At 41.2% G+C, this 27,539-nt stretch overlaps 1 protein-coding gene across 1 annotated transcript; it reads left to right on the forward strand.

Moving 5' to 3' along the window:
* Positions 1-13,756: 13,756 nt before the first annotated feature.
* lipib (lipase, member Ib) lies at positions 13,757-25,828 on the forward strand. Its single transcript, XM_063484475.1, has 10 exons — positions 13,757-13,883; positions 17,866-18,257; positions 18,933-19,041; positions 19,235-19,336; positions 20,494-20,583; positions 20,671-20,838; positions 21,391-21,480; positions 22,517-22,625; positions 22,984-23,157; positions 24,244-25,828. Exons 1-10 carry the CDS (start codon positions 13,832-13,834, stop codon positions 24,326-24,328), a joined length of 1,371 nt encoding a protein of 456 aa, XP_063340545.1. The 5' UTR covers positions 13,757-13,831; the 3' UTR covers positions 24,329-25,828.
* Positions 25,829-27,539: the final 1,711 nt, after the last annotated feature.

Consider the following 27,539-nt stretch of genomic DNA (forward strand, 5'->3'; position numbering starts at 1 on the left):
TCTTAGAGCGCCATTACTGTAAAACTATTAAAAAAAACCATTTTTGATAAAGGGAGGTCTGCCTCAGGATTCAGAGCAGAATCTGTTTAAGACATTTTACTGTCAAAACGGATTTGCAGGCTTCCTGGTTTTTATTCATTTTATTTTTTAACCAACTCTTGTCAGTTATCACAAATATTTAATTGCCCTTGTATGATGTCACAATTTGCATAACAGTCACAGATCAGGGGTCATGGACCAATCTGCAGGCCTGCGTGACTGGGGCTGTTTTCCTCGCAACTAGTGGTTGCTAGATGGCAGCAGACCAGTCTTTAGTCCTGTGTGGCTGAGAGCTCATTGTTACAAACAAGGCAGGCAAGTCAAAGTCATGTGGTACATCAGGTCAGCACAGAGCAAGTATCTTTTTGTTTGTTCTATTTATCAGAATCAGAATACTTTATTAATCCCGAAGGAAATTATAGAATTATAGTTTCATCCATCCTGCTGCTTCTCCATCTTCTTCAGGTGGAGGCCAGAGTAGTGGCGGGGTGGTGGTAGAGGCAGTCGGTAAGGTGCTGACCCTACTGTCGGTCGTCTTCATCATCATCACCTTCCCCATTTCAGCCTGGATGTGTGTGAAGGTAACCGAAGGGAAACCGCTCAGACTCAGGCTCTCGTTTCTGTAAATGAACTGTACTGAGAGGAAATCATGAGTCATCAGAGAGTAGAGCTAAATTATCAGCTGATAGAAAATTTGTTTTATTTATTAAACAAAAATATGAAGTTCATTCATTGTGCAATAAATATCGTTGTTTTGGATGGGGAGAGTTGGGGTTTGCATATTAAGTTCTAGAAACAATGAGTGAAAAAGTGAATAAAAAAACAAGATTTTTATTGCAGCTTTTGGGCGTTTTTATGCAAACTTTGGGGGGAAACTATTTCTAGTCTTAAAAATTAAACGTTATTGTAGTTCTCTAAGATAAAACTTACAAACAAACAGGTATAAAAGCTTTTTAGTTCAAAGCCATATTTAGTCTGCTTAAAATACTAGGTGGTCGCAGAGTCAGAGAGCAGCAAACCAACTTGGGGGTTGCTGGCTTGAGCTTCTGTTTGTGTAGATGCTGCTAAACCATCTCTGAGAGAAACCAGCAGAATAAAGCGCTAACCTTTTAGCACACAAATTTAACCCAGTCTGTACAAGGAAGCGGTGTGATGGTTTCTACAGGCAGAAGAACCGCACACTTCTTCTCTGTAAGAGCAGCACAACAAGCACAGAGGCAAGCTTTCCAAAACCTGAGAAAAAAACCTGCAGTTTTGTTGTGTGTGTTAAAACGCTTGTCATAAATGCAATACTGTGCAAAAGTCATGAGCCACTTCACTTTCAGTAAAATAGGTGCATTCATTGAAAGGTGTGCAAATATGTAAAAAAAACTTTGTACAGTTCTAACAAGCTTGAAAGTCAATATATGGTATGGGCACACTCATTCTTCAACACAGCCTGAACTCTCTGAGGCAGCTTTCTGGTAATTTCTTTAAGAAGTCTTCAGGAATAGTTCTCCAGATATGCAGATACGCTTTTACCGCATTGGAAGTGTGTTTGGGATCATTGTAATGCTGAAGTGGACTTCCCTGTGTCCATAATTCCATCAGTTCTGACTAGATAACAATCTCCGCTGCCTTGAAATGCAGCCTTAGATCATGACAGAGCAGACGCAAACCCAAACGCCAGTTGGCAGAAGAACAGTGTCGCACACAGGAGCTCTGCCAGAGAGGACATTACAGAGGAGGTTAAAGAAGTCTAAGAGAGCAACATAGTTTGCATAGGCAACTGTATCGGTCTTATTTGTGTAGGAGGATGGAACCGCGATTGGGTCTGTGGGCGGTTGGTGGCAAACCAAGACTTAATAAGAGCAGCAGGCAGAGAGTAAGCCGCCTGTTCATCAGGTGACAGAATCTTTTGACTAGTTACTGAGATCGCGTGATGAAGTGGACAAGCTCGGTTTGAGGTTTCCACAAAAATGTTTCCAAGAGCGCTGCTGCAGGTAACTCGGAGAGATGAGGAGAGATGGCGTTACTACAAACAACAATCATCACAGGTGGCCCAATGTTCACCATAATGCCAACAATGATCTGGCAAAGAACTGCTGTAACCTCCATCTGTGTTGAAACCAGGGCAGAAGGAAGGAACTGTGGGGAAGCTATTCCAAGAGGAGCAAGCCAGAAGTATGGAGAATTATTGCTCAAGAGCACTTTAAAAAGTTACATCATTCTGGCTCCTTCTAAGCAAAATATAAAGACATCAGGGGAGATTTAAATGTAATGCTGTTACAGATAAAATAGAAGAAAGATAAAAAATAATTATCAAAATATAAACTCTCTCCAAAGCTTGGAGGAGGTCTCCTCTCCTCAGGAACTCACTCTGCAGGAGGGGGAGATATAGGAGAGGTGGAGGAAGATCTCAGCCTGGGCGTCTATTGTCTTGTGTAGTCTGGAAGATGAGTGGATGATGGGGTGGGTGCAGTTTTCTCTGTGGTGGGGTCGGGTGGGCTGTCCCGGGCTCTGCGGGGCCAGGCGGCGCTGCTGAACTGGGCCCCGGTCCGGATGGGCCTGGGCCCCCTTTCCCTGGCGGGTTGCAGAGTATGGGGGTGCCTACTGGGGCCAGCTCCCCCGCTGACCCCAGTAGGCACCCCCATACTCTGGATCTCCTCCATACCTGCTTCATGCCCTGGCGGACGGGACTGTGGCCCCCCACACCTAGCAGATCATTACATGAAGGAACCTTTTAAATACAAGCGCGCTCATGCTCACAGGTGTACACACAGGTGATCACACACACAAACTACACCCTTTTTGGCTCCTACCTCAAAGCACACTGTGCGCTGTCGATCTTACGTGCTGCACAATAATGTTTAATTTTTAGTTTTTACTGTTATATTCCCATATATCATTGTGATGTTGTTTATTATGTTGCTCTTTTTTTTCTGCTTGTTTTCTTTTTTCTTTCTCAACAGGTGATCCAGGTGATTGATATATGTATTTTTTGTCTGCTTATTTTGTTGGTTTTTGTTTTTTGCCCTTTATCCTTGTCCCTCTTCCCCGCTGTTTTTCTTTCCCTCTTTCTTTTCCCCAGTCAAGTCTGTCCCGTATTTAGCAAGTGAAAATAAAATAAAATAAACAATAAAAGGTGAATCAAATAGACCATTACGGCAAGGCTGGGATGGTCCATTTGGTAAAGTAAATCTGTTGGGCATCTTTCTTCGCCTTTAGACAATAATTCTGATGGCAAAAGAGCCAAACAGGACAGGCAAAAAAAAAAACTCTCTCCAAAGCATTGACTACATATGGAGTTTATTTTCATGCTGCTCATTCAACCTTGTTCTTCCGTAAAATTACACGAGCATTATAAAGAACATCATAAAAGAATAACACACTATATACAGTAGCAGGCTCTCTGCAGCCCTGCAGAACACATGAGTAAGCATCAGTTATATTTAATATATTAACCAAAGTTTAAAGTTGGTGTGTTTCCTCCACCCTCTGTTTGTGCAGAGTTTATACACGTCAGCACGGTGAACGGTGGCAGACTGAAGGCGGGCTGTAGGCCCACCTCATCCAATGTTAGAAACTGTCTCCAGCTGCTTTTTCCACTAGTGCAAAACAAGCAATAATTCTAATTTCTTTACTTTTATTTGGCTTTCTAATTACCAGTGACTCAGGAGAGAGAGTCTGCTTCTAGCTTCTCAAATGTGAGGATTTGTTTGGTTTTCTGTTATTGTTGATTCAATAGCTTTGAGATGAGAAACCAAAACTTGTTTAATTCTGGAAATAAGAAAAATCAACTAAAATCAGATGCAAAGTGAATAAATAAATGAAACTGTTTAGTTTACTGACATAAAAATGAAAATGAAAAACTTATATTTGCCATGTTGTATTTTATTATACTGAGCTAAATTTATTTCCTCAGCTTAGTGAAGATTTTACGTTTATAGCATGTGTTTAGTGTTTTTTGCTGCCGAATCCCAATCTTCTGGATAAATAGAGTAAATTATCTGTAATTTAGAAGCCAGTCCTGCTTCATTAGGTGACTTTCACAGATGTGAAATGGAAACTTTCAGTCATCGCTGCACAAAAACACTGTGAATACACCCTCAGCTCTGTACGATTCATCTTTGAATGTGTAAGTGTTTTGTGTTATTTTGATGAGCAGGTTGTGGTTGCTGTCCTGCAGGTCATTCAGGAGTACGAGAGAGCCATCGTCTTCAGACTGGGCCGGGCTATTGAAGGACGAGCCAAAGGACCCGGTACCAGACATTCCTCTCTCTCTTCTGACCTGTAGCAACAAGACTTTAGCTTCTGTTTCATCGTTATGGGTGTAAATGTGCAGCGTTAGCTATGACAGAGTGGAAGGAAAAGCCACGGTTTACTCTGAAATTACAGCTGAAATTCAGAACTATTAGAATAAATACAGGATTGCACATCAAACAGAGTAATGTTAAGGTGGTTCTGTCATGATTGATGATGAGTTAATGATTAAAAATACCTTATTATGCACATTATTATGTTAGGTATAAAGTGCAAATACTCATACTACACAAGGCTTTAAATATCACCACTAAGTTAACTTAAACTATTTTTATTTGTGATGCACGCTGCCTCAGTGTTTTTCTTTTGGTCTTTTCAAGTTTTCACATTTGTGTGTTACCATGCAAACAAGCACAACTAATAAAAATGGGATCTTCTCGCCTTTCTGACACTCTGCAGGTCTCGTCTGGTTCATCCTCTGGTTGGACGCCATCCAGACAGTAGACCTGCGCACCATGTTCTTTAATATCTGGCCACAAGAGGTCAACAGCATCCTGTGATCACTGAAAGCTAGCACGCACTGACCGTTATTCCCATATAAGGATCAGATTTGTCAAGTTTCCACCTGGCCTGCTCAGAATCAGCTGCTTTTCTTTCACAATAACAGTCTGAAGCCAAAACTTTTGATCAGAACATCATGCTAAATGTTTCTTTTGGTTAACTATATTGAAAATATTTTCAACACAGTCCTGGCAGGAAAGCCAAAGCCCCCTATTTTATATTTGTTTCTGCACATTGATGTTTCGTCACCTCTCCCTGCCTTCTGCTGTCACCAGGTCTTGACTGTGGATGCAGTGCCGTTAAAGGTGGACGCTGTTGTGTTTTTCTGGGTGGTAGACCCCTTCATGTGAGTGATGCCTGTTGTAAACGGCCCCCAGGCTGTGTTCTTGTTGGCCCAGACAACTCTGAAGACCATGATAGGTTCTCACACTCTGGAGGACGTGTTAACACAGAAGCTGGCCATGGTAAAGAGGATGGAAGTGAGTGAGACACAGTAAGAGTCAGTATTGTTGCAGTGTTTAAAAGTAGACGGGTACTTCAAGCCAACACAGTAGACGGATGTTTGATGGATGTTTAACTTTACGGCCGGTGCCCTTCCTGGTGCAGCTTTCACATTTATCCAGACTTGGGACCGGATGGATCTTCTGATACATCGATGCTGGGTTTGTATTTCCTCCTGGTTTCAAACTCAGGATCCTTTATTGTACACCAGTGTTTCGAGGTACTTGTCGTGTCTGTTTTTAAAACTATTTTAAAACTTCAAAATGAATGAGAAGCCGGTTCAGTGAAACTGAATGTGACATCTCCGATCCACGTGTTACACCTCAAAGTGCCTCCTTGGTTTCAGCAAAGCAGATCGACAACTTGTTTTTATTAAGTGCAGACAGAATATTTGCTCAGAGAGATGACGATTAACGGCAGTGTGCTGCTACTTTAACATCAGTTGTAAAAGATTTCCACAGAGTTTTAACTTTTCTCACAGTTGTAGTGTTTTTTTCTTTTGTTGGGTTTATTTTGGTCATGGGTTTAGATTTATTGTTGCACTTTGCACCTCATATCATCACAAAGGTGTGCAGCTGAGTTTGGGGTGATTTCAGGAAGAGTTCACCTGCGAGTGCCATCTTTATTTTTCTTAAGTCTGCTGTCAGGTATGAGAAACATATGTTTTGTAAATACAACCTGCTGTGCTAGGTTTGTCCTGCAGATGGCGCTGTGCCTCGAATTCAAATCGTGGGGAGTTCAGATGGAGCGGGTGGAGCTCAAAGCCCTGACACTCCCTGTTGATCTGCAGCGCTGCATGGCTTCAGAAGCCGTGGCCATCAGGAGAGCCAGGGCAAACGTATCCGCTCACAAACACACACACAGTCATGTTTTTATCACTCCAGAGGACATTAAACTAACACTGGTTTGTTTTTATGTTTTTAAAGTAAAACAAAAACATTCTAATGATTTTTTTTTCTAGATTTTTTTTTATGTTCACATTTTTGTGTGTATTTTATAAAAAAAATCCCCTCTCGCCCCTGCGGGGTTGTCTTTATCCTTCAAGCTCGGGTCCTCTACCAGAGGCCTGGGAGCTTGAGGGTCCTGTACAGTATCTTAGCTGTTCCCAGGACTGCGCTCTTCCGGACAGAAATCTCAGATGTTGTTCCCGGGATCTGCTGGAGCCACTCGCCGAGCTTGGGGGTCACTGCATCGAGCGCTCCGATTACCTCTGGGTCACCCTCCAATTGTTCTCCAGCTCTTCTCTGAGCCCTTGGTACTTTTCCAGCTTCTCGTGTTCCTTCTTCCTGATATTGCTGTCATTGGGAACCGCTACATCGATCACTACAGCCGTCTTCTCCTGTTTGTCTACCACCACTATGTCCGGTTGGTTAGCCACCACCATTTTGTCCGTCTGTATCTGGAAGTCCCACAGGATCTTAGCTCGGTCATTCTCCATCACCCTTGGGGGCGTCTCCCATTTTGACCTCGGGACTTCCAGGTTATACTCAGCACAGATGTTCCTGTACACTATGCCGGTACATAACCATATGACTATTAACATATGGTACATACAGTGCAGTAGCCTGTCCTTCCATGATGGTTCCTCCTCTTTCTTGGGTTTCTGCTGCCTGAGGACACTGAGCACGTGGTTAGTTGGGGCCATCCTTCTGATGTACTCGTGGATGTTCATTGCCTCATCCTGGACTGTGGTGCTGACACTCACTAGTCCCCAGCCTCCTTCCTTCCGCTTAGCGTACAGCCTCAGAGTGCTGGAGCTGGGGTGAAACCCTCCATGCATGGTCAGGAGCTTTCTGGTCTTGATGTCAGTGGCTTCTATCTCCTCCTTTGGCCAGCTTATTATCCCAGTCGGGTACCTGATCACGTGTAGGGCGTAGGTGTTGATAGCCCGGATGTTCTTGTTCTTCCCATTCAGCTGACTCCTCAGGACTTGCCTGACTCTCTGCAGGTACTTGGTGGTTGCAGCTTTCCAAGTAGCCTCTTCCGATGTGCCTGTGGGATTCCCAGGTACTTGTAGCCGTCCTCAATGTCTGTAGAGCTGCATTCACATCATCTAGCAGATCCTCAGAGGATATTTCACTTAGTCTTGTAACCAGCTACAGAGGGTCCAGGTTTCAAGCTTTGCCATGATCCTATCTTTCAGGTCAGTTCCTCTTGCACTCAATGATCCTTCTTCCTTCTTCTTCTTTACAAGCATGTTTTATTTAGTTTTACTTTATTATTTAGATTTTTTATTTATTGGTGTTATAAAATCTTACATATATTAGGTTCTAATAGTTTTACTGTTTCCATTTAAAATGACATTCACCTTTTCAGGCTTCTTTGAAGCACACATGTAAAGTTTAATGGTTTTACTGTGATCTGTAATTTTAAAAAGTTGTACTAATAAAGTTAAAATAATAAGTCCTGTGATCTTAATATGTCTGTACCTGCCCGTTCTTTCTGTTTGAGGTGATTGCAGCCAATGGGGAAGTGTCAGTATCCCACGCTTTGGTGAAGGCGGCGTCAACATTTGAAGGAAACACGTTACAGCTGAGATTCCTGCAGTCACTGCTGTCCATGAAGAGCAGCGCGCGGTCTGTCGTGGTCTTCCCCGTCCCTACAGAACTCCCAGATGTCGCCGTTTCCTCGCTGCCTTAGCTCCTCACAAACATCAAAACTCTGCAGCTACTTTCTGGAAAAATAAAAAAGTTTACGTTTAAACCAGAATGTGAAAGAGAAAGAACCCAAAGGAACAAACCTGTCTGAGCATTCAACGCTCTCACTGTTACACTAACTGTAAAGTGTAAATAAGTGATGTCACACCCAGTGTTTGCATTTGTGGTATGTCTGAATTTTGGTTCCCGCCAAGCACCACGTCACTTTGGACAGATGTGTTAGTGTACTGTATGAAGCATAAAACTTTTCCTCTGTTTTATTCAGAGCTTCACCTTCAGACTTTGTCGGAACAGGTCATCTATGATAAAGCCATATAAGCATGTTACTGTTTATTACACTCATTTCAATTTATTTGTTGCCACTAAGACGTTTGAGTGTTTTTCTTTTTCTGCTTGACCCAAGATGACAATGAAACACCCTGGAGACAGAATGAAATATCCAGAGGAAGTAAAGCTCTGGTCTCTGGATCACTCACAGTCTCAAACAGTCTGCTTTGATGGCGTGTGGCATAACATCCTGGAGTGGAGGCAGGCTAGCAGTCTGTGTCCTCCACCACCTCCACCATTTTTCAGATATTTACCCGTTTCTGCCCAAGTACCCGCTGAATGAAGCAGCCCAATCCGTGTGGATCCCATCCTGACATCAGCCACCCCGCGGTCCAAAATCTGTGCCTCAGTAAATCACAGCTGATTTGGCAGCACTAAGGCAATTTAACAATATTATGTAAGATGGTTTTAATGAAGCTGATCATAGTTTTAAAAACAAACAGGTTCAGGTTCTGCCTCACTTCATTGCTGCAGCTCAAGCCGTCAAGATGTTATGACACCGCCTGGCTGAAGCTCAGATTTGGCGAGGGAATCTCCCGCGCTGCAGCTCACGGTGCCAGAGAACGGATCCATGATGAGACATCCCATTACATAATGCTTTAACAGAGAAATGAATATGCCCCGGTTCAGCGGTTACGATGTGATAATCTGAGCAGAAGACAGAGATTAGCTGAAGATTCCAATAATAGAACATCGAGCTCCTTCGAGTCAGCTGACCCTACCCTCAGATTATAAAGCCAGTATTATTATTCTGAACATGCTACCTAAGTATAAACCTGGAGTACTTTGAATTTACTTCACAAATTCCATTATATGTTCTTTTCTACAGAGTAACACTGCACATTTTATAGATGTTTAATTAGTACTTACTTTATCTGCAGGGGACATTAAAAATTGAAACTTTAAAGGACTTTAAAATCTAGAAAATAAGATTTGTTTTAATTTAAAAATTAATATTTTTAATTGATTATATTAAGTAATAATTATTAGACCTCTCCGTGAATTGCTACCTTATCGTGGTGGAGGGGTTTGTGTGTCCCAGGGATCCCAGGGGCTATGTTGTCTGGGGGCTTTTGCCCCCTGGTAGGGTCTCCCATGGCAAATTGGTCCTGGGTGAGGGACCAGACAAAGAGCGATTCAGAAGACCCTTATGATAAAAACATCGAGGGAACAGTTTACCCTGCCCGGGATAGGGTTACCGGGGCCCCGCCAGGACATGCTGGAGAGATTATATCTCTCGGCTGGCCTGGAAACGCCTTGGTGTTCCCCCGAATAAGCTGGAGGAGGTGGCTGGGGAGAGGGAGGTCTGGGCTTCTCTGCTTAGGCTGCTGCCCCTGCGACCCGGCCCCGGATAAAGCGGAAGAAGATGGATGGATAATTATTAGAATTAAAATTTTAAAACCTTTTAAATGACCGTAGGTATTTAATATTTAGTGAAATTGTATTTTCTTTGTCTGTGCAAGCAGAGTTAAATGCATGTTTCAAAGCCTCAGTCACACAGGCCTAGAGACCAGTTGCTGGGAAAAACTGGGTAATCCCTGAGTAGTTGGTGAGAGGTTTCTGGAGGTTGCAAAGATTTAGGTCTGTCGGGGGGGGGCATACTTACCACATATGTTAGTAGTCATATGGTTTGACAAACAGACCAAAGAGCCTCATCAGGTGCTCATGCAAACTTAAAAGAATCTCCAAAGTATCTGAACACAAACAGACATTAGACTGAATTACAGATGAATCTCAGACTTCACAGAAATATCTTCTCTGTGTGATAACTGACCGCTGAGGCTGCGTTAAGCCGTTTACTAGTGAAGAAATCCTGAAGCCTGCTCGCTCATCACTGATTTTATAATCTCTCTGACCAGATCCTCTTCAGCCTCTTTGTCTTGTCAAGTCAGGTGACTGATGAGATAAGCTCTTTAACTCATCAGAACATCGTGACCCCACAGGGACTTTTTTACCTGGGTGCTCACCAGCCAATCAGTGCTCAGTCTGGTCTGCAGAGACCCCCTAAAAGACCCACAGTGAATGGATGGAACACTCACACACACACACACACACACACACACACACACACACACACACACACACACACACACACACACACACAGGCTCTGCTAACATTTATATGAAAAGCTTGCAGGATTTAATTGGGGAAGACAATGTTTAAACTTGCAGAGAATGGAAACTCAATAAAACAGAATTATTTTGATTTTTCTATCTGATGCAGCTGCATGAAAGCAAAGTGGTCACACTGCTGCCTTACAGCAAGAAGGTTCTGGGTTTGATTCCAGGATCTTTTTGTGTTTGCATGCTCTCTCTAAGTACTCTGGCTTCCTCCCACAGTCCATAGTCATGCACGTGAGGTCAACTGGAGATTATAAATTGGCTGTAGGAGGGAATGTGAGCGTGAATGGTTGGATGGAAGGGTGGAAGGTTGTTGAAGCAGTGGAGACTTTTAAAAACTCAAACAATGGCTTCTTGAAATAAAAGGAACACGTTAAACAACTTAATCGAGTAGCACACAAGTTTGTTTTTTTGTACATTTTCATGGCAGAACAAGTGTTGATGTCACAGTTAAGAAGCTACAGAGTAGTGACATCATCAGGGTTGTGGGCCGGACTGACTTAGACACAAACTAAACAGAAACAACACACACTCTTTATTGTATATATGCAGCTTTTCCCACATAAAATGTACTTTGCAGGCCGCACAGGTACATTTTAGGGTTTACTATTGGACGATCCCAAATCTCTTATTCTGAAAATTCAGCCACTGCAAACCAGTTTGCCGTTTAAACATCACTGTTTGACAGACTGACTGCAGCTGAGGATGGAAGTCTTTGTTCTGCAGCAGACGTGCTTCAGTCAAACCAGACGCTGCAGCAGGTGGAGAACCATGCAGCTCATCGAGACTGCAGGACAGAGACCAGCAGTGCAGACTGAGGGCACAAGCCATGTACAGAATAACTGATTTTTGTAGGTTTTTCAGTTCTACTTTTAGAACATCGGTGGTCTGCGGGCTAAATTGTGCCCATCTGCGGTTTAGATTGCACCCCGATTTTCCTTTCATGACTGAAATCTCGTGGTGACAGTACAATTGTGAATGTAACCCTTGCTTAGATTAGAAACAGTTTAATTAATGAAAATTGAAACCTGATGTACTCGCTGCAAACTTTTAAACTCTCTATGCATACTGCATGCATTTAAACAGTAAAGCAGGCTCCTGTTTCCACCACTAATTGCATGATTTTAGCGTTCACTCTGACATTACTGTAGCTCTCTGCTTCTGCCTCTCCTGAGTCCCCTGCTGCTTCTGGGCCTCGGCTCTCTGTAGATGGTAAATTACATGTGTTTATGTCGAGTACAGGGCAGAATGGGCTGGGTGCACTGTGGTCAGAGTCTGTGGAGCTATTATTACCCATCACTGGGTGGGTGTCTCCGACTTTACCCATAATCATCCCTCACTAATCAGTGGGTCACCTCGCTGGCAGGCTAACTTGCAACACAACAGGCTCAACCTTCTGCACGAGCTGCAAAATTTGTCTTTAAAACTTCAAATCTGCAGACACAACATAAAAACCACACTGAGAGGTTAAACCCCGCCTGCTTGGTCTTTTTATTTTTACTTTTCTTTCTTCCTTTCTTTTTTTTACAGTAGATCATCACACAAACACTTCTACTCTTTCTTACAGAGAGTCATGAAAATGAAAGTGAAAGAAAGGATTTGCTTAGGGACACAGAAAGAGATCTGAGGGCTGCTTTTGGAGAAACGAAGCTCACATCCTTTCTGTGGAGGGCTTCTAGTTTACTCCTTTGATCAGTTCATCTCTTGAAAAACATAAACACTGTGTCCTTGAGACTTTATGATTCCCTCTGGATCGCTTTGCTGTTTGTATAGTAAGAGGATGTAATGATGTTTAGGCTGAAGAAGAGGAACATTTCACACAAGCAAAGCCTGTCTGAGTGGTAACATGGACAGACATGACCTGCATAATTATGGCGAACAGCTTCCTGTTTCATAGGGGGAGTGTTTGAGATCAGAACGAATGAAGATCCTATTAACTTTTCTTCTGTAAACTCTTGTCATTGTTTTGTGTTTTTTCTTGTAAAAACGCACGCCAGCACCGTGGACACCCAGAAGCATGTCTTAATCACGATGTTGGCAATTTAGGTCCATTCACTCGATTCTGAGAGGAGATGCGCCAACATGGGGGGTCAAAAATCATGTGTGCTGCAAGCACCGGTCACAGACCTGGATAAATGGGAACGCTGCGTGAGGAAGGGTGTCTGTGACACATGCAGATCCACCCACTGTGGGTGTGACAACAGGCTTAAGTACTTTTACCTTTAGCTCCATTCACTCCCATTCATTTGGGACTATCTCACAAGCGCCCCCTGCTGTGCTCTTGTCTGAATGGCAGCCAGTTTCTTTACAACAAAGTTAACAGGAAGTGCATGCATGATGCATGCTCAATCATCCGGGCAAGTAAATCCCAAAAAGTTGATTCTGTTCATCTGGACGTAGCGATCAGTGGGAGAAACGTTTCAGTGCGCTGTTTTCAGTCATAGTGCAAATGTACTGTTTATAAGATTTGGGGAAACCTGCAGTCAGCTGAGACTGAAGAAGCCACTTGGATGAGTGACAAAACGTTTCTCCCACAAAACGCTACGTCCAGATGCACAGAATCAACTTTTTGGAATTAACAGGAAGTGGACTTGTTCTCCTGGACGGCCTCTGGATCCATTCATGAGCAAGTTTTTTTAAAAACTGAAAAGTTTGTTAAGTTTTTCTTCGAGAGGAAGAAAAACGTCTTGACTTCTTTCCATCTCCACAATAACTTCTTAATCCCAGAGTTTCAGTCAGGAGCATCAATTGTTTGGTTTAGTGCAGCAGGTATAAATATATGCAAATAATCATTTACATATAATGAAAATGATTTTAGTAAAACAGCTGTTTCACCTCTGGAATCATTGATTTCCATGTTTTTCACCCTTGGGAAGCGAGATTCTCTATTCTATTCACTATTCACTCTATTAACTGAAAAAAATATAAAAAATAGGAACATTTTAGCGTTTCTGCTAAACATTAAAGGAGGTGTCAGGTTTTGTAAAATTTTATTCCTGGTTTATGAAGTGAAGCTCTTAAATTTTCACCTTTTTTAAATCACATTACATGATTTTATTTTCCTTTCACCACAAATCAAATCCTCCTTCCTCTGTCCTTTCTTTCCTCATTCCATCAGCACATGCTCCTTTCCTTTATCTCATTTGTTTAATGTTCTTACTATCATTGGTTTTTTCCTCTCTCCACGCTTCTAGAAACTGATCCAAGTAAAGACACCACCTCCTTCCCTCTCTTCTCCCTCCCTCCCTCCCTCCTCTATTCTCTCTCTCAGCAATCCCTCCTCCTTTCAGTTGTCCTCACACTGCATTTAGATCTCCTACCTTCCTCACAGCGAGTCTCCTCGGCTTGATCGTTGTCTCTGCGTCACTGTGGTCGTGGGAAGGATGCTGTCCTGCAAGCTCCTGGCTCTGCTGGGGCTCCTTGTGCTCTGCAAAGGTAAGAAAAGTCCAGTTTTTCGACAGAGCAAAAGCTTAAACCTGATTTATGCTCAGCTTTATCTTCAAGATAAAGTTAAAAATAATTGTGTCTGTTTCTCTAAATAAACAGAAACAGACATTCTGAGTGTTTGTGGAGTGAGAAAGAGTTTATTGAAGTGTGAGGAACAGATCATTTAAAGTGATCACTGACTCTGCTCCAGTGAGGAGTTTAAATGGAAAGTTTCTGTCTGGTGGCGTTAAAGTAAATAAGCAGCCTGTTAGACACTCATTAATATAGTTTACTAATGTGTGTGTGTGTGTGTGTGTGTGTGTGTGTGTGTGTGTGTGTGTGTGTGTGTGTGTGCGTGCGCGCCAGCTGTAATCACCTGTTGTGTTCCAGGTGGGGTGGGTGCTGATTGGATGAGTGCTTTTTTATAGCAGTCTGATCCAATTGAGGGCGGTGTTGCACTCAGGTGTGGAGAGCTGCTCACAGAGGGAGTCAAACCCCCAACCCATAACGCACACACTGATCTGGACTGTATATAAAAGATGGACACAGTCAGCAGCGCTAGCTGTAATAAATCTATATGAATGAACTGTTTTCTGTTTGGCTTGATTAGCCTCTCACGTGGTTGTGGAGTCTTTACATTGTTCTTTCAGTTGACTGAGGTTTGTGGACATTCATCTATGCACAGCTCTCTTTAGGATCTCTTTAGCACTTTTATTCTGTCCTCTTTCAGCCACTCTGTTGTAGATGTGCTGCTGTGCTGGCGATCATTGCCCTGTTGCATGACCCAGATTCAGCCAAGCTTTGACTGCCAGACAGATGGTCTTACATTTGACTAGAATACTTTGGTATACAGAGGAGTTCATGGTTGACTGCACGGTGCCCAAATCATCAGCTCTCCACCTACGTGCTGACAGCTGGTATGAGGCGCTTGTGATGATTGGTTTTCTCCAAATGTGGTGCTGTGCATTATGGTCAAACATCTCCAGTTTTGCAAACCTAAGCTGCACTGTCACGTTCTTTTTAGAGAGAAGAGCCTTTCTCCTGGCAACTCTTTCAAAAATTTCTATACTTGATCAGTCTGTTTTAATTGTGCTGTCATGAAGTCTAACATTTAGCACGCTAACTGAGGCCTGTAGAGTGTGAGATGACTTTGTGCAGGTTTTTTGCAGCACAAACACTGTGCAGAGGTCCAGTTTAGTGACTCAAGTCAGCAAAGGTGAGGCTTAGCAAACAGTTAACAGGTAAAGCTTCCTGCGTCAAGACACCTGTCAATCCAGGTGCCCCTAATTCCAGTATCCAGATGGGTGTATTATAATAAGATTCACCCCATGTGCAGCTCTTATGATGGAAGGAACTGAAACCTGGTTTTCTACAAGGTTGTGAACATGATTATTGCTGTTGTAAATTGGGGAACTGTTACCAAAAACTGCAATGCTTCTAATGTCCACCAGAGGCTGGCTCCAAAACATGAGTGAAGCCCCACAAACTCCCACGTTAAAAATATCCTGTTAGGGCAGATTGCAGAGACCTCTGAGATTGCAAAGATACCTATAAAGGTGCAGCCCAGATTGACTCACAAGTATTCACTTATTGCTCTTAATTTAATTAAAAACGCTCTCCTGGGTTTCTTAAGTCTCTGTATTAAGATGCTGATAATCATGAATGAGTGTCTTTAGAGGAAAGGGCTCACAAACAACAAACCTTTTAATAATAAGCATGGTTATAACCCAGTCACACTAAGTGCTTCACAGTCTGTATAGTTGACAACATGCAGGCTACAGACACTTTAAACAAGCTAACGAGACTCCCTGCTATCTGGGAGAGGCTAAACTAACACCCAGCATCACTATCGGAAAAACAGACCTGATCCGAGCGTTTACAGGCACACTGAACTGTAAACTAATCTAACGACCTTTGACCTGGTCATGAGAACATTCTCTCACAGCCGGGTGCTTAAAAAAAAAAAAAGGTGGCTAACAACAGCCAAATTTACACTCTGTTGTTTTATTTTTTATGGTAGTTATCATTTTGTGCTGCTATCTTTTTGACTCTTGTTTAGCTTCTTTGTGTCACATTGAGCTGCCTGCATGGGTCAATAAATGCTTCTTATATTTGTAGGTGATAAACATCAGTCATTGCATCAGTCCAGTGACAGAAAATATGTCAAGAAATTAGCAATACACAAGCTAGGGCAAGCAAGAGAACACTTGCCATCAGGTGTGGGTTTAAAGTGGACATTATGCTCATTTTTAGCTCTACTAGAATAGAATAGAATAGAATAGAATAGAATACCTTTTATTGTCAATATGCACATGTACGATGAGATTTAGAGCATCTCCTACCCAGCGCAGACGTGGGAAAAGAGAGGGGCGGTTAGGTGCACAGTTCTGCGGTACTATATACATATGAACAGTCCCAATTCAAAAAAGATCAAATATACAAATATATCTAGAATAGTATTGCAAAATTCAGAGATCAAAATAATCCTTATTTATCTCATACTGGACCTGAGTGTAGCCCCTCAATTCATCCTGTGTCTGTCTGAAACAAGGAATTTATTCCGTCCCTCTTTAAGCCACCTCACGTGTGATTGGAAGCCCCTTTTAATCAGAAGGTTCAAACATCAGATGGGTGGGGCTTCTGTGCCTAAGGCTGTCCCTTCTGTGTGAAGCAGTACATTTAGAGTGGGGATTATTTGTATATATTAAACATAAGAGGCCCACTTTAAACTCAACTTTATATCATATCTGCAGAAGAAAATGTTTCTACTTCATATTCAGACCAAATTTAGCAAAAAAGGAGCTCAAAAAGTTTCTTTGCTCAGTTATCTGTGATTTATGACAGATGAGGTTTTCACAAAGTATTATGGAAAACAAAGATACCTTTCACCTCTCCTCAGAGATGGAACAAGTTCAATAAGAGAATACAGTCCCAGAAGGTTTAGACTGTCAAGTCCCAATTCATGTAGCGGTCCGACAAAAGTTATTACTAAAATAGAAATAGCAGCTGTGTTAGGCTAATATTAGGCTAATGTTTCTGCAAACTACAAAAGAACTACTACAGAGACTGTCTACACTTTATTAATTCAAAAAAGGCACTAACAAATCCTATATTTTGTCACTGGCTGCATAAATCAGCTCATTTGTATAACTACAAAGCTGACTAGCTAGCTTTAGCATGTAGCTAATGTTAATATAAGACGTAGACCGCAACACAACATTAATCATTGGTTTTAGCAAGCAGTTTGAAATGTTTTTTATTTTATGGTTTATTTGTAGAGGGACGAGTGTGTGAAATGAAACAACACTGCTGATGACAGTATTTGGGCTTAAGCTAGTTAGCTTAAGCTAACTAACTAAATCTTACTTTTAATTAATTAATTAACTCTAATTAGCAAATCTGTCGATAGATAGGCTATTATCTGAATTCAAAACCAATAATTAGATAAAAGTTTTACATAAAATGAGTCATTAATAGTCTTTATTTTTCAGTTAACACAATCCAAAGTAATGTGAAGAAGCTAAAAAATAAAATGCCTTTCAAACTGCTGCAGTTTCACAGTTTTTGAACCTGTTACTGTCAGTCTGTGGATTGTGCCTCTAATGTCAGCCTGAATCCATGATTCAGTTTGTGAATCATCCATGATGATGACACTGGCTGTCTGCTTGAAGCTGTTATTTAGCTAAAAATATTAGCCTTAAATATTGTCATCATAAATAAAGAAGTGGTATTCCTGTAGAGCTGCGATCTACAGAAGTCAGACCGATTGTTGGGGCTCATTAGTATCATTGATTTTTTACCTTGAAATTATTTAGTAGCTTTAAAATGATATAAAAATCTTCAAAACTGAAATGGATGAAACAAATATTCCCTTTGTAGCCTGTAGAAACTTTGGGCCTGTTTTTCATTTTAATTCTACATAAAACCTGAATTTATCTGTAAAAGTTGAGTTTGCAATACAACTTCCTGATCTTCCATATTGCGACTCCAGGCCAGGAGGAAAGTGAAGCAGGCGAATCTTGTGATAACTTCACCGACCTCGACCTGACCCACTGCTTCGTGGGAACTAGCCTGTACGTGCGACTCCTGCTCTACACTCGCTCCAACCTCGACTGTGGCCGCGAACTGAACCACCACTACCTGTCCTCCCAGCCGCTCTTCAGCCTCTCCCGTCCCACCGCCTTTGTCATCCATGGCTACCGGCCCACCGGCGCGCCCCCTATCTGGATCAACCACATAGTCCACCTGCTAGCAGAGCAGGAAGACATGAACATCATCGTGGTGGACTGGAACAAAGGTGCGGCCAACCTCAACTACTTCACTGCTGTGACTTACACCAGAGAGGCCGCTCTCAACCTGACGGGCTTCATCATGACGATGGAGGTGAGACAGACCTTCAGCCCAAACCTTTATTTTCCCTTCCTGTAATCACCATGCAGTCTATTGTTGAACCAATAGACCAATAGAAGCAGTATATCACCCAGTAGCAGCATCACTCATAGGTTTGAGATTTGAACGTCCACTTTAGCTTCACAGTTCTCACCATCTAGGATTATTAGAGCCAGTAGAGGCCATGGTTCAAGTTATTGTTTCTAGTAGTCTCAGTTGGCAAAGTGTACCAATGCAATGCAAAGACACAAAACAGAATACATAAAACTTCACAAACTTTGGACAGATTGTTCTTTCAACTACTGTGTTATTTATCAGAAACATACATTAAAATGCTCTAAATGGCACCAAATCCATTTCTCTACCCAAGAAGTCCGGCTCAAAGTCTAGAATTACCAGTTCAGCCAGTCTACAGATGTTTTTAAATGACAAGTATTAAATATTTCCCAGGTTACAGGTCCTTCAAGTACTTAAGAATGCATCTAAATTTTGGTGCTTTTGGTATTTCCGCCACTTTGTGGGTACATTAAATTTTAGTAAAGAAAAAGAGATTAGATGACATGGCTGTGTGAAAATCAGCCTTTCATGTCCTTTATTATCCTGTATATTTAAAAGGTCTTTATGACAGAGTTATACCTCACCTGTAACGCTGAGCTTTTGTGCCCACAGGCTGAAGGAGCCTCTCTGAGCTCAGTTCACCTGATCGGCGTCAGTCTGGGAGCTCACCTGGCTGGTTTTGTGGGAGCAAACCTGAAGGGGAAGATTGGCCGTATCACAGGTAAAATAAAGTACCTCAGAGTGGTGCAGTATGTGAGTAAATGTACTTCATTATCATGTATTTATGTCAGATGTTCTTAACCTTTCAGTTTAATAAAAGCAGCACTGTGGAGTGAGCAGGTGGAAAACTACCAAAGCACTCACATGCTTCCTTGCTTCTTTCCTTCCTCCCTTCTTTCCTTCCTCTTCTCCAGGTCTTGACCCTGCTGGACCGATGTTCACCAGGGCCACGCCAGAGGAGAGGCTGGACCCCTCGGACGCCATGTTTGTGGACGTCCTTCACACCGACATGAACTGTAAGCATCTAACGCAGATCTTCTGAATTAATTATAATTTAAATAGTGATTTAATATCATTTTAATATTAACCCTTATTACTTTGATCATTTACACACAAAGAAAGCACAGCAACTGGAAAATAAATAGCTTTTAGTTGTCATGGTGTGAGGAACAAAAAACAAAATCTGTTAATTTACAAACACTAGTGTTGCCTCTGAGGTCACAGCAGCACTTATAGGATCTTCTATTAATCAGTCCCAGTGCCTTAAAAATGTTTTTGCATTATTAGCTGGTAAATAATTCAAATCTCTTTCCTTCTTTTACAATAAATCATTTTATTTATAGATGAATACATATATTTACTGATCATACATTATTCAGACTTATATATTTAATTATATTTTACTTATTTGTATTAATATGCTTTTCCTTAAAAGCATGAATATTATTATGAATTATTATTGTTATTTGGAAATATTCCACATTTTTATTAATAAAAAAGGGTTGGCATTAGAAATAGAGATAATTCTGTTTATAAACATTATTTTTTTCTTAAATTATTAGTAGCAAGTTATATAAATATAGTTATATAACTGAATGAAAATGTTAACATAATTTTAAGTAATTCTAGTTATTTAACACATCTTACCTTTTTATTAAAAATATAAATATTATTATAAATGTTTTTAATTATGAACATTCAAAATTTTCAGCCATACAAAAATATATAATAAAAAAGTTGACATTAGAAAAAATTTAATTCATTTTTTTAAATTTAAATCATTATATAGTTATATAGGTATAATTATTAATAAATGAAAATGATTAATATTGTTATTTTATCGCTAAAAAGGTTATCATGGTTTTTAAATGTATAAATAAACTAAACTTAAAATTTAAAACAGAATCAATTAAAATAAAAAGCTTAACTGAACCCTTTTATCTAAACTCTGGAGTCAGATTTAGAGAACATCTTCAAACTCTCCCCTCTCACTGTGATATCAAGAGCGTTACAGTTTCAACCATGAATATATAAATATGTATATTTAGAGTTTGTGCGAGTTGATGAGAAAGAAGGGAACACCTGTGAGAAGAAAGAATTTATTAAAAAGCAATAAACCTTTGTGACCTCGTGTAAGAGTCCCGGTGTTACACGTTGTGTTCTCTGTGCGCAGCCTTTGGACTGAGAGGAGCTCATGGCCATATTGACTTCTACGCCAACGGAGGCGCCGACCAGCCGGGGTGTCCCAAAACCATCTTTTCAGGTGAGCCCACACACAAAACAGGGAGACACACACACACATTAAATAACACACACATGTGCTGAGCGCAGTGTGATCTCTGTCCTCCAGGTAAATCTTACTTTGTGTGTGACCATCAGCGCTCCGTCTTCCTGTTCCTGTGCGCTCTGAACCGAACCTGCACCCTCACCGGTTACCCCTGCTCGTCCTACAGCGACTTCCTGGACGCCCGCTGTCTGCAGTGCGAGACCTTTAAACCGGCCTCCTGCCCCGTACTCGGTGGGTGCTGACACTGAATGACCTTGAGAGGGAAACGATTAAGAAAATAATCAATCTCCTGCTACATAATGTTTACACAAGCTGTTCTTCGTCTGCAGATAAATACTCTGCAATTAATCCCGTTAATCCAGAACTTGGCTTAAGTGAGCAAGTTTTCCATCGTCTCAATCAGGAAAGTTCATTTGAGTTTAAATTTGCTCTACGGGCGATTCTGCACGCATTTCAAGGAATCTAAATTTAAGTGATGCTTCAGAGAAAACAGAATTAGATCTCGGCTGCAGACTAATAGACTGTATATGAAAGATGGAGCAGCCATTGTGACGACACCTATTGAAGCTTTAAACAGCGCAGATTTAAAAAAGGTCGTTCACAGAAATTAGCTGCAGGTCTGCTGGGGTGCATCGGGGGCGCTGATGAGCTAGTCGTCAGTGATAACCTGCTACTTAGCGACCAGTAACTCACAGAAAGTGTTCATATTTCTCAGGTAGCTTCATTAAAATGCTGGACATGTATCAGGCACCTGATCTTAACACCTGTACGCTTCACCTGCAGGTTATGACGTCAGCCCGTGGAGGGAGACTCTGCAGCAGCTCGGACAGACCAAAGTCTTCTTCAGCACCACCGGCGCGCTGCCCTACAAGAGTAAGTATGACACACGAACCTCATAAAAATTCACGTCTCAGGTGAAGCAGACTTTGAAAAGAATGGAATTTCGCTGTAGGATGCGTTCAACGCCCCTAACACTGAGAGCGACGTCCTCCTATAGTGAGTCGCAGCTGCAGCACAGACTTAACCCTGGTGGTTATTTTGAAGCTGCTAACTAAATGAAAAGAAAGGCATAACCTCAAGCCAGGGAACTCCTAAAATCTGATTAATTTGTCCCAAAAAACAGGTTTAAAACGATCTTGCCACACATTTTTTGTTTCTTTTGCACGGGTCAGAGTAGACTCTTTTGGGCCTTTAAATTTCAAATAAATAAATGCACTTCCTGTCTGTTTGCCACACAAGCAGAACTTGATCAACCAAACTTAGGCCCTGAAGGTTCGTATCATCAGGTATTATTACGTTATTGTGTTCCCTAGCAACCACCAATCAGCAGGCTAAACTGGCTCAGTCATAGTGTTAATGCACCTGTAGCCTTAGAAAAGCATTGTATAATTTAATATATTTAATAACATATTGACAAAACATTCATTATGCATGATGTATCACGTTGCCTAGAAACCACCTATAGCCAGATTAAAAGCACAACACTGTAGCATGTGCTGGTTCAGTAAATGTCCCAAACGGTTTGATTTCAGCAGTAAAAACAGGATTTTACATTAAATTATAATGTAATTCTTTTATTAGGAGTTTAAATTTGCATCAACAAGAATGAGTATTATGATTTTGTACTCTGACTGTCAGAACTTGAAAGAACAATTTCAAAAAGCCAAAATAAATCACTATATATCACAATATTTACGGGAGCACAGGGTTAAGGATTAGAGGTTAGGACTTGGACATCAGAGAGTTAAAGAAGGATTTGGACTCTGTGGATGCTGATCCCACTGTGGGACCCCACCTACAATATGTGCTTGGACTTTTTAAGAAAATATTTTAGGACCTTTTAACAATAAGGAGTGATGATTGAATGTTTTGTTGGATTTTAACGCTGTGTGTGTCCCGTGTGTGTCAGAGCTGATGTACAGAGTGGACATGGTGACATGGAACCAGTACCTGCGCTGGGGGGTCGTCTACATCCGGCTGCACAGCGGCAGGAACGTCACAGAGGCCCGAATAGACCAGTGAGTCTTTCTGCTGTTTCACACAGACTGGATTTATGAAAAGCAGGAAAAATTGTTGACATTTAAATTCTGAGTCAATGAAAACTTTAATGACTGAATGTAAATTTGAGACTTTTAAAGCTGTTTTTTATACCACTTGAACTCAGAATTAGAATGCAAAAGTGCAATATATATATATATATATATATATATATATATATATATATATATATATATATATATATATATATATATATATATATAGGAGATAAAAGTCATCTTTCAGTTTTTTGTGTTTCTTGTTTTCCAACATAAACACACAAACACAGACTTTAAATTAATGGGTTAAAACTTACGGTCTCCTCGTCTCTGCGCACAGTAAGCTGCTCCGGTTTGAGCAGTACACCTCCACGCGGCTGCTGGCCCAGTTCGATGAGGATCTGCAGCACATCCAGAAGATCTCCCTGCGAATCAACACCGGCAACGTCATCGGCCCTCGCTACAAAATCCGACTGCTGCGAATCCGCTTCACGCCACTGGAGCTTCCTGAGAGGTCGGTGGATCTAGTTTTAGTGTTTCTGAATAGGAACCAGTCTTAGAAGATAAACTGTCTCAAAATCTATGTGGAGGTGTCTCTGTCTCTCAGTCTGACCTGTGACATCCTAAAAGGAAACAAAACTAAACTGTTGTTTTCCAAAGCCTACGCCTCTAAGGAAACGTAGACGTTTAGGTGCTTTTTTTTTTTTATCAGTCTTAATGATAATTTAATTATAACCTACATGCTTCACTTCATTTATCCAGTGTGCTGCTTTTTGCCCACTTTATTCCCACCTTTTCTCAGTGAATTAAAGTTGCAGACACTATCACACTGTTGGGGGATTTTCTACAACCTGGCAACCAAAAAAGCTATTCCAAGTATAAATTATGTGACTATTAAAGCACTAATGTGCAGGAATTATAAATAAATACCTGTATCTGTGTTTATGTAACCATAACTGTGAGCTTATTTGGTCGTATTTAACAGGCTGAATTTACTCATTTCTTATATTAAAAAAATAAGTTACCATTGAAAAGGTTGAAATAAAACATAATATTTGCACATTTTAAAATTTTGTTTTATTAGACAATTTCCTGTTTGCTCTTTCACAAACGAAACAAATCTTTAAACATCACTGGGCTCTGCTAGAGTAGCTTTGCATGAGTCACAGTTCAAAATAATCCTCCTTAATATTAGACTCTCTCTTAGTCACTCCCCATTTTAAGCCAACTTTCTTCTGATTGGCTCCCCCTCATAAACATATGTTAGACTTTCTCATAGTGATTGTGTCAACCTTTTATTTGAATATTTGTAATATAAAGAAAATGTATAATAGCACAACATATTTAACTTTTTAAAATTTACATCTTGAAACTGTGAAAGAACCATATTACACTAATATGGTTATTTCACAGAATGCAACATCCCCTCTTTATGACACAAGCGCATAAAAAAACTGGGATTACCTGTAAATACGCCGACATTATTTGACACTTTGGCCATGTTTGATATTCCACTGGAACAGGAGACGAAGGAAAAGCAGAATAAGTCCACTTCAAAGGCTACAGTTTGTATTAACAGATACATTTTTTTCTCCTTCAGGCCTTTGATGTGCCGCTTCGACATCATCATGGAGGAGAACATAGAGGTGGCGTTTCGGCCTCTGCCCTGCGGCTCCCGCCTCTGACTTTAACACAGCCTAATTCCCTCTTTGGAAACCCATCAGACTCACCTGTAATCCTATTAGAGGACCCTCGGGCATCCTCTGGGTGCTACAGGCTCTCCCATCCCACCAGGCGGACCTGCGGGGGCCCCCACAGGAGAGCTGCCAGCCTCCTCGCCATGCTGTGGATTACTCCTGGTTTTAACAAGCAGGAGGATGAAAGCTAATTAAAGTTATGTTAAGCTACAAGAAAACTGAGATTTTTAACGAGATTCTGGAAGATGTTGGGTTTATCTAGGCACAAAACCCACTGGAACGCGAGACCAACAACTGCACGACAAACAAGGCAAGAAGGCACTCTCCGTGTTTGTGGCTCGCGAGGGAAGTCAGCCAAAGTTGAGGAAAAGATTCCTTCACCTGAACTCAACCAACTTCAACTGATTCCTTCGCTACAGCCCTTTTTATTGTCAGCAAGCAATCATTCATGAATATGCAATTACAAATACACGTGACATTCTTAAGCAGGCATATCTGAACAACATCAGTGTCTGTATCCTGTGTGTGTGTGTGTTTCCAGCCATACTATACATAGACATATGACCTTACAATGAACTTAAACTGTGTGTATGAGGTATGCAGAAAAGCAGAAGTAAGCGTCTTGCTAAACTATAAAAACAGGAACTTGCAATAGGTCATATCTCAAATACACATTTAAAGGTGTGAAGTCTTGCACCTCAAGAAACAGAACAGTGTGGTATCAAAAGCTATAATGGAATTATAACGTCGAGGCTGCTTATCTCTCATCTCCTGGTACACAAGTGCACACAGAATCATATCAGACCTAATAAGGATATGATTTTTATCAGCATGCAAACAATTATATATTTCTAAGCACAAATGACAATATAAAAAACATCTCACTCTTACAGTTCACCTGCTGTGAAACAAGGAAATGCAGAATTTATCTGTGTGTTTGAAGAGGACACATTTGCAGAAAGAAAAAAAAAAGTTTACTTCTTCATATTTTTCTAAATGTTGCGAGTTTGAGCGTTCACTGAGCCTTGCGAACCAGTGAAATCTTGCACTAAACGCTGCTCTCTGGTGACCTGTTTTGCTTCTCCTTCTTCCTCGTTGCCTTTTTACCAGCAGCTCTCGAGCGTTTCTGTCTGAGCTCCTCACAGACCCCCTCCTGCTGCACACGTAAAGCGAGTGCTCTAAAAAGATCCGTTTGGAGACGGATTATCTCTTCCCCTGGTTGAAGGCTGCTGCCTGAACTGTGACGCTGCCGTGACGTTTGCTCACAGCCAAACTAAGCCGCACAGTTTGTTGTGGCGCCGGAGCTCGGAGTCATGTGATATGTGACTGTAGACATGTGTACATACAGTTAGAAGTAGTTGGTAATGTAGAAGAGCATTGAGCAGGTTTTACTTTAACCTCAGTAAATGTTTCAGCGTTAAAACCTCAGCTCTACTTTTTTATGTATTCTCACATTGTTTGAAATAAATAACTTGTTATACCATCAAAGACCAGATGTATTTGCTTTGACTGTCTTTTTGAACCTGTAAATGAAATTATGTCTGCGTAACCATGGCAACTTCCACACCAAACTGGTCCCAAGTTAAAGCTGCTGAAGAGCACAGCGTAAGACTGAATTAAAGAACATTTTTTAAATGTTTATTCCAATAATAATAATTATCATTGATAATCAAACTCACACTTCATATCACTTTCGTCCAAATTCTCGAGTCAACCCTCATTTCTTTATATTTCAGCAGGAAAATAGATGATTTATTGAAACATGTAAACCTATATGGAAATATAGTACATATACATATGTATATATACCAATTATAACAAGCCTGAAAGTCAGTGTTTGGTATGACCACAGCCTGAACTCTCTCAGGTATTTCTTTTAGTGTTCAGGAACAGTTCTCCAGGCTTCTTGAAGAACATTCAAAGCTCTTCTTTGGATGTTTCGGTTTTTGTTCTTGTGATAATGTTGAGATCCGGACACTGGGGAGGCTGATCCATGACTGACAGTGCTCTGTGTTTGGGGTCACGCTTAAAAATGAAGACTTTACCAATCAGATGCTTTCCAGATGGTCTCGCAGGGTGGATCAAAATCTGACAGGTACTTTTCTGCATTCATAAATGGCCTGCATTTGTATAGCGCTTTTCTAGTCCATAGGACCCCAAAGCGCTTTACACTACATTCAGTCATTCACCCACTGGCGATAGCAAGCTACATTGTAGCCACAGCTGCCCTGGGGCGCACTGACAGAGGCGAGGCTGCCGGACACAGGCGCCACCGGGCCCTCTGACCACCACCAGTAGGCAAACATGGGGTTAGTATCTTGCCCAAGGATATTTGGCATGCAGCCAGGATGCAGCCTGGGATCGAACCACCGACCTTCTGATTAGTGGCTGACCTGCTCTGCCACCTGAGCTACAGCCACCCCTTGGTGATCACATCAATTATGACATGATCACATCAATTATGACGTGATCACATCAATTATGACGTGATCACCAACGCTGCTGGCTGAAACTGAGCCACAAATATGACCTTCACAGTGTTTCACAGATGGCTGCAGCTCCTGACCTCCAAACATACTGCCGGTGATTTCAAATTTTAAATTTGAACTTTTCCTACATTTAAAGGACATGACTGTAGACATCTGCTGTACAGGTTTGTTCCACTTTTGTTCTTTGGCCTCCGCTTGTTCAGTTTCCTTATTTATTTTGTTTGAGTTTGAAACTAGCAGCTGTTTGTTAATCGATCTTTGGCTTAAAAAAATACATTCAAGGAAAAAAATCCAAACAAATGACATGTTTTTGTGTTAGGCTGGTAGAAGCAAAGATATCATTTAAAATCGGTTCTTTGCTGTCTGTTACATGTCGACACAACACTGACACATTTTTCAGGATTTCTGTGTTTGCCGATTTTACTAAACCTCATTTTTCATGGATGCCAGAACATGTGGAAAGAGAAAGAACTGATTTTATTTGGACCATTTTCTTCTAATACTCGATGTCTTTGACTGGGAGCTGAGGAGCGTTTGTTGATGTCACACTGGCTGAGCACACAGGTTCACTTTAAGCACAGTTTAACTCGTTTTTCCTCCTCAACAAGTTTGAATGCTTTCAAAAAACCCCAATGACTCAAATGTGTTTTTCTGCGTACGGGTTCCCTCAGAAATAAAATGTAACTTTTAAAATTGAGCGACAGACACGA

Source organism: Pelmatolapia mariae, linkage group LG9 (genome assembly GCF_036321145.2).
Source record: "Pelmatolapia mariae isolate MD_Pm_ZW linkage group LG9, Pm_UMD_F_2, whole genome shotgun sequence".
Lineage (NCBI taxonomy): Eukaryota > Metazoa > Chordata > Actinopteri > Cichliformes > Cichlidae > Pelmatolapia > Pelmatolapia mariae.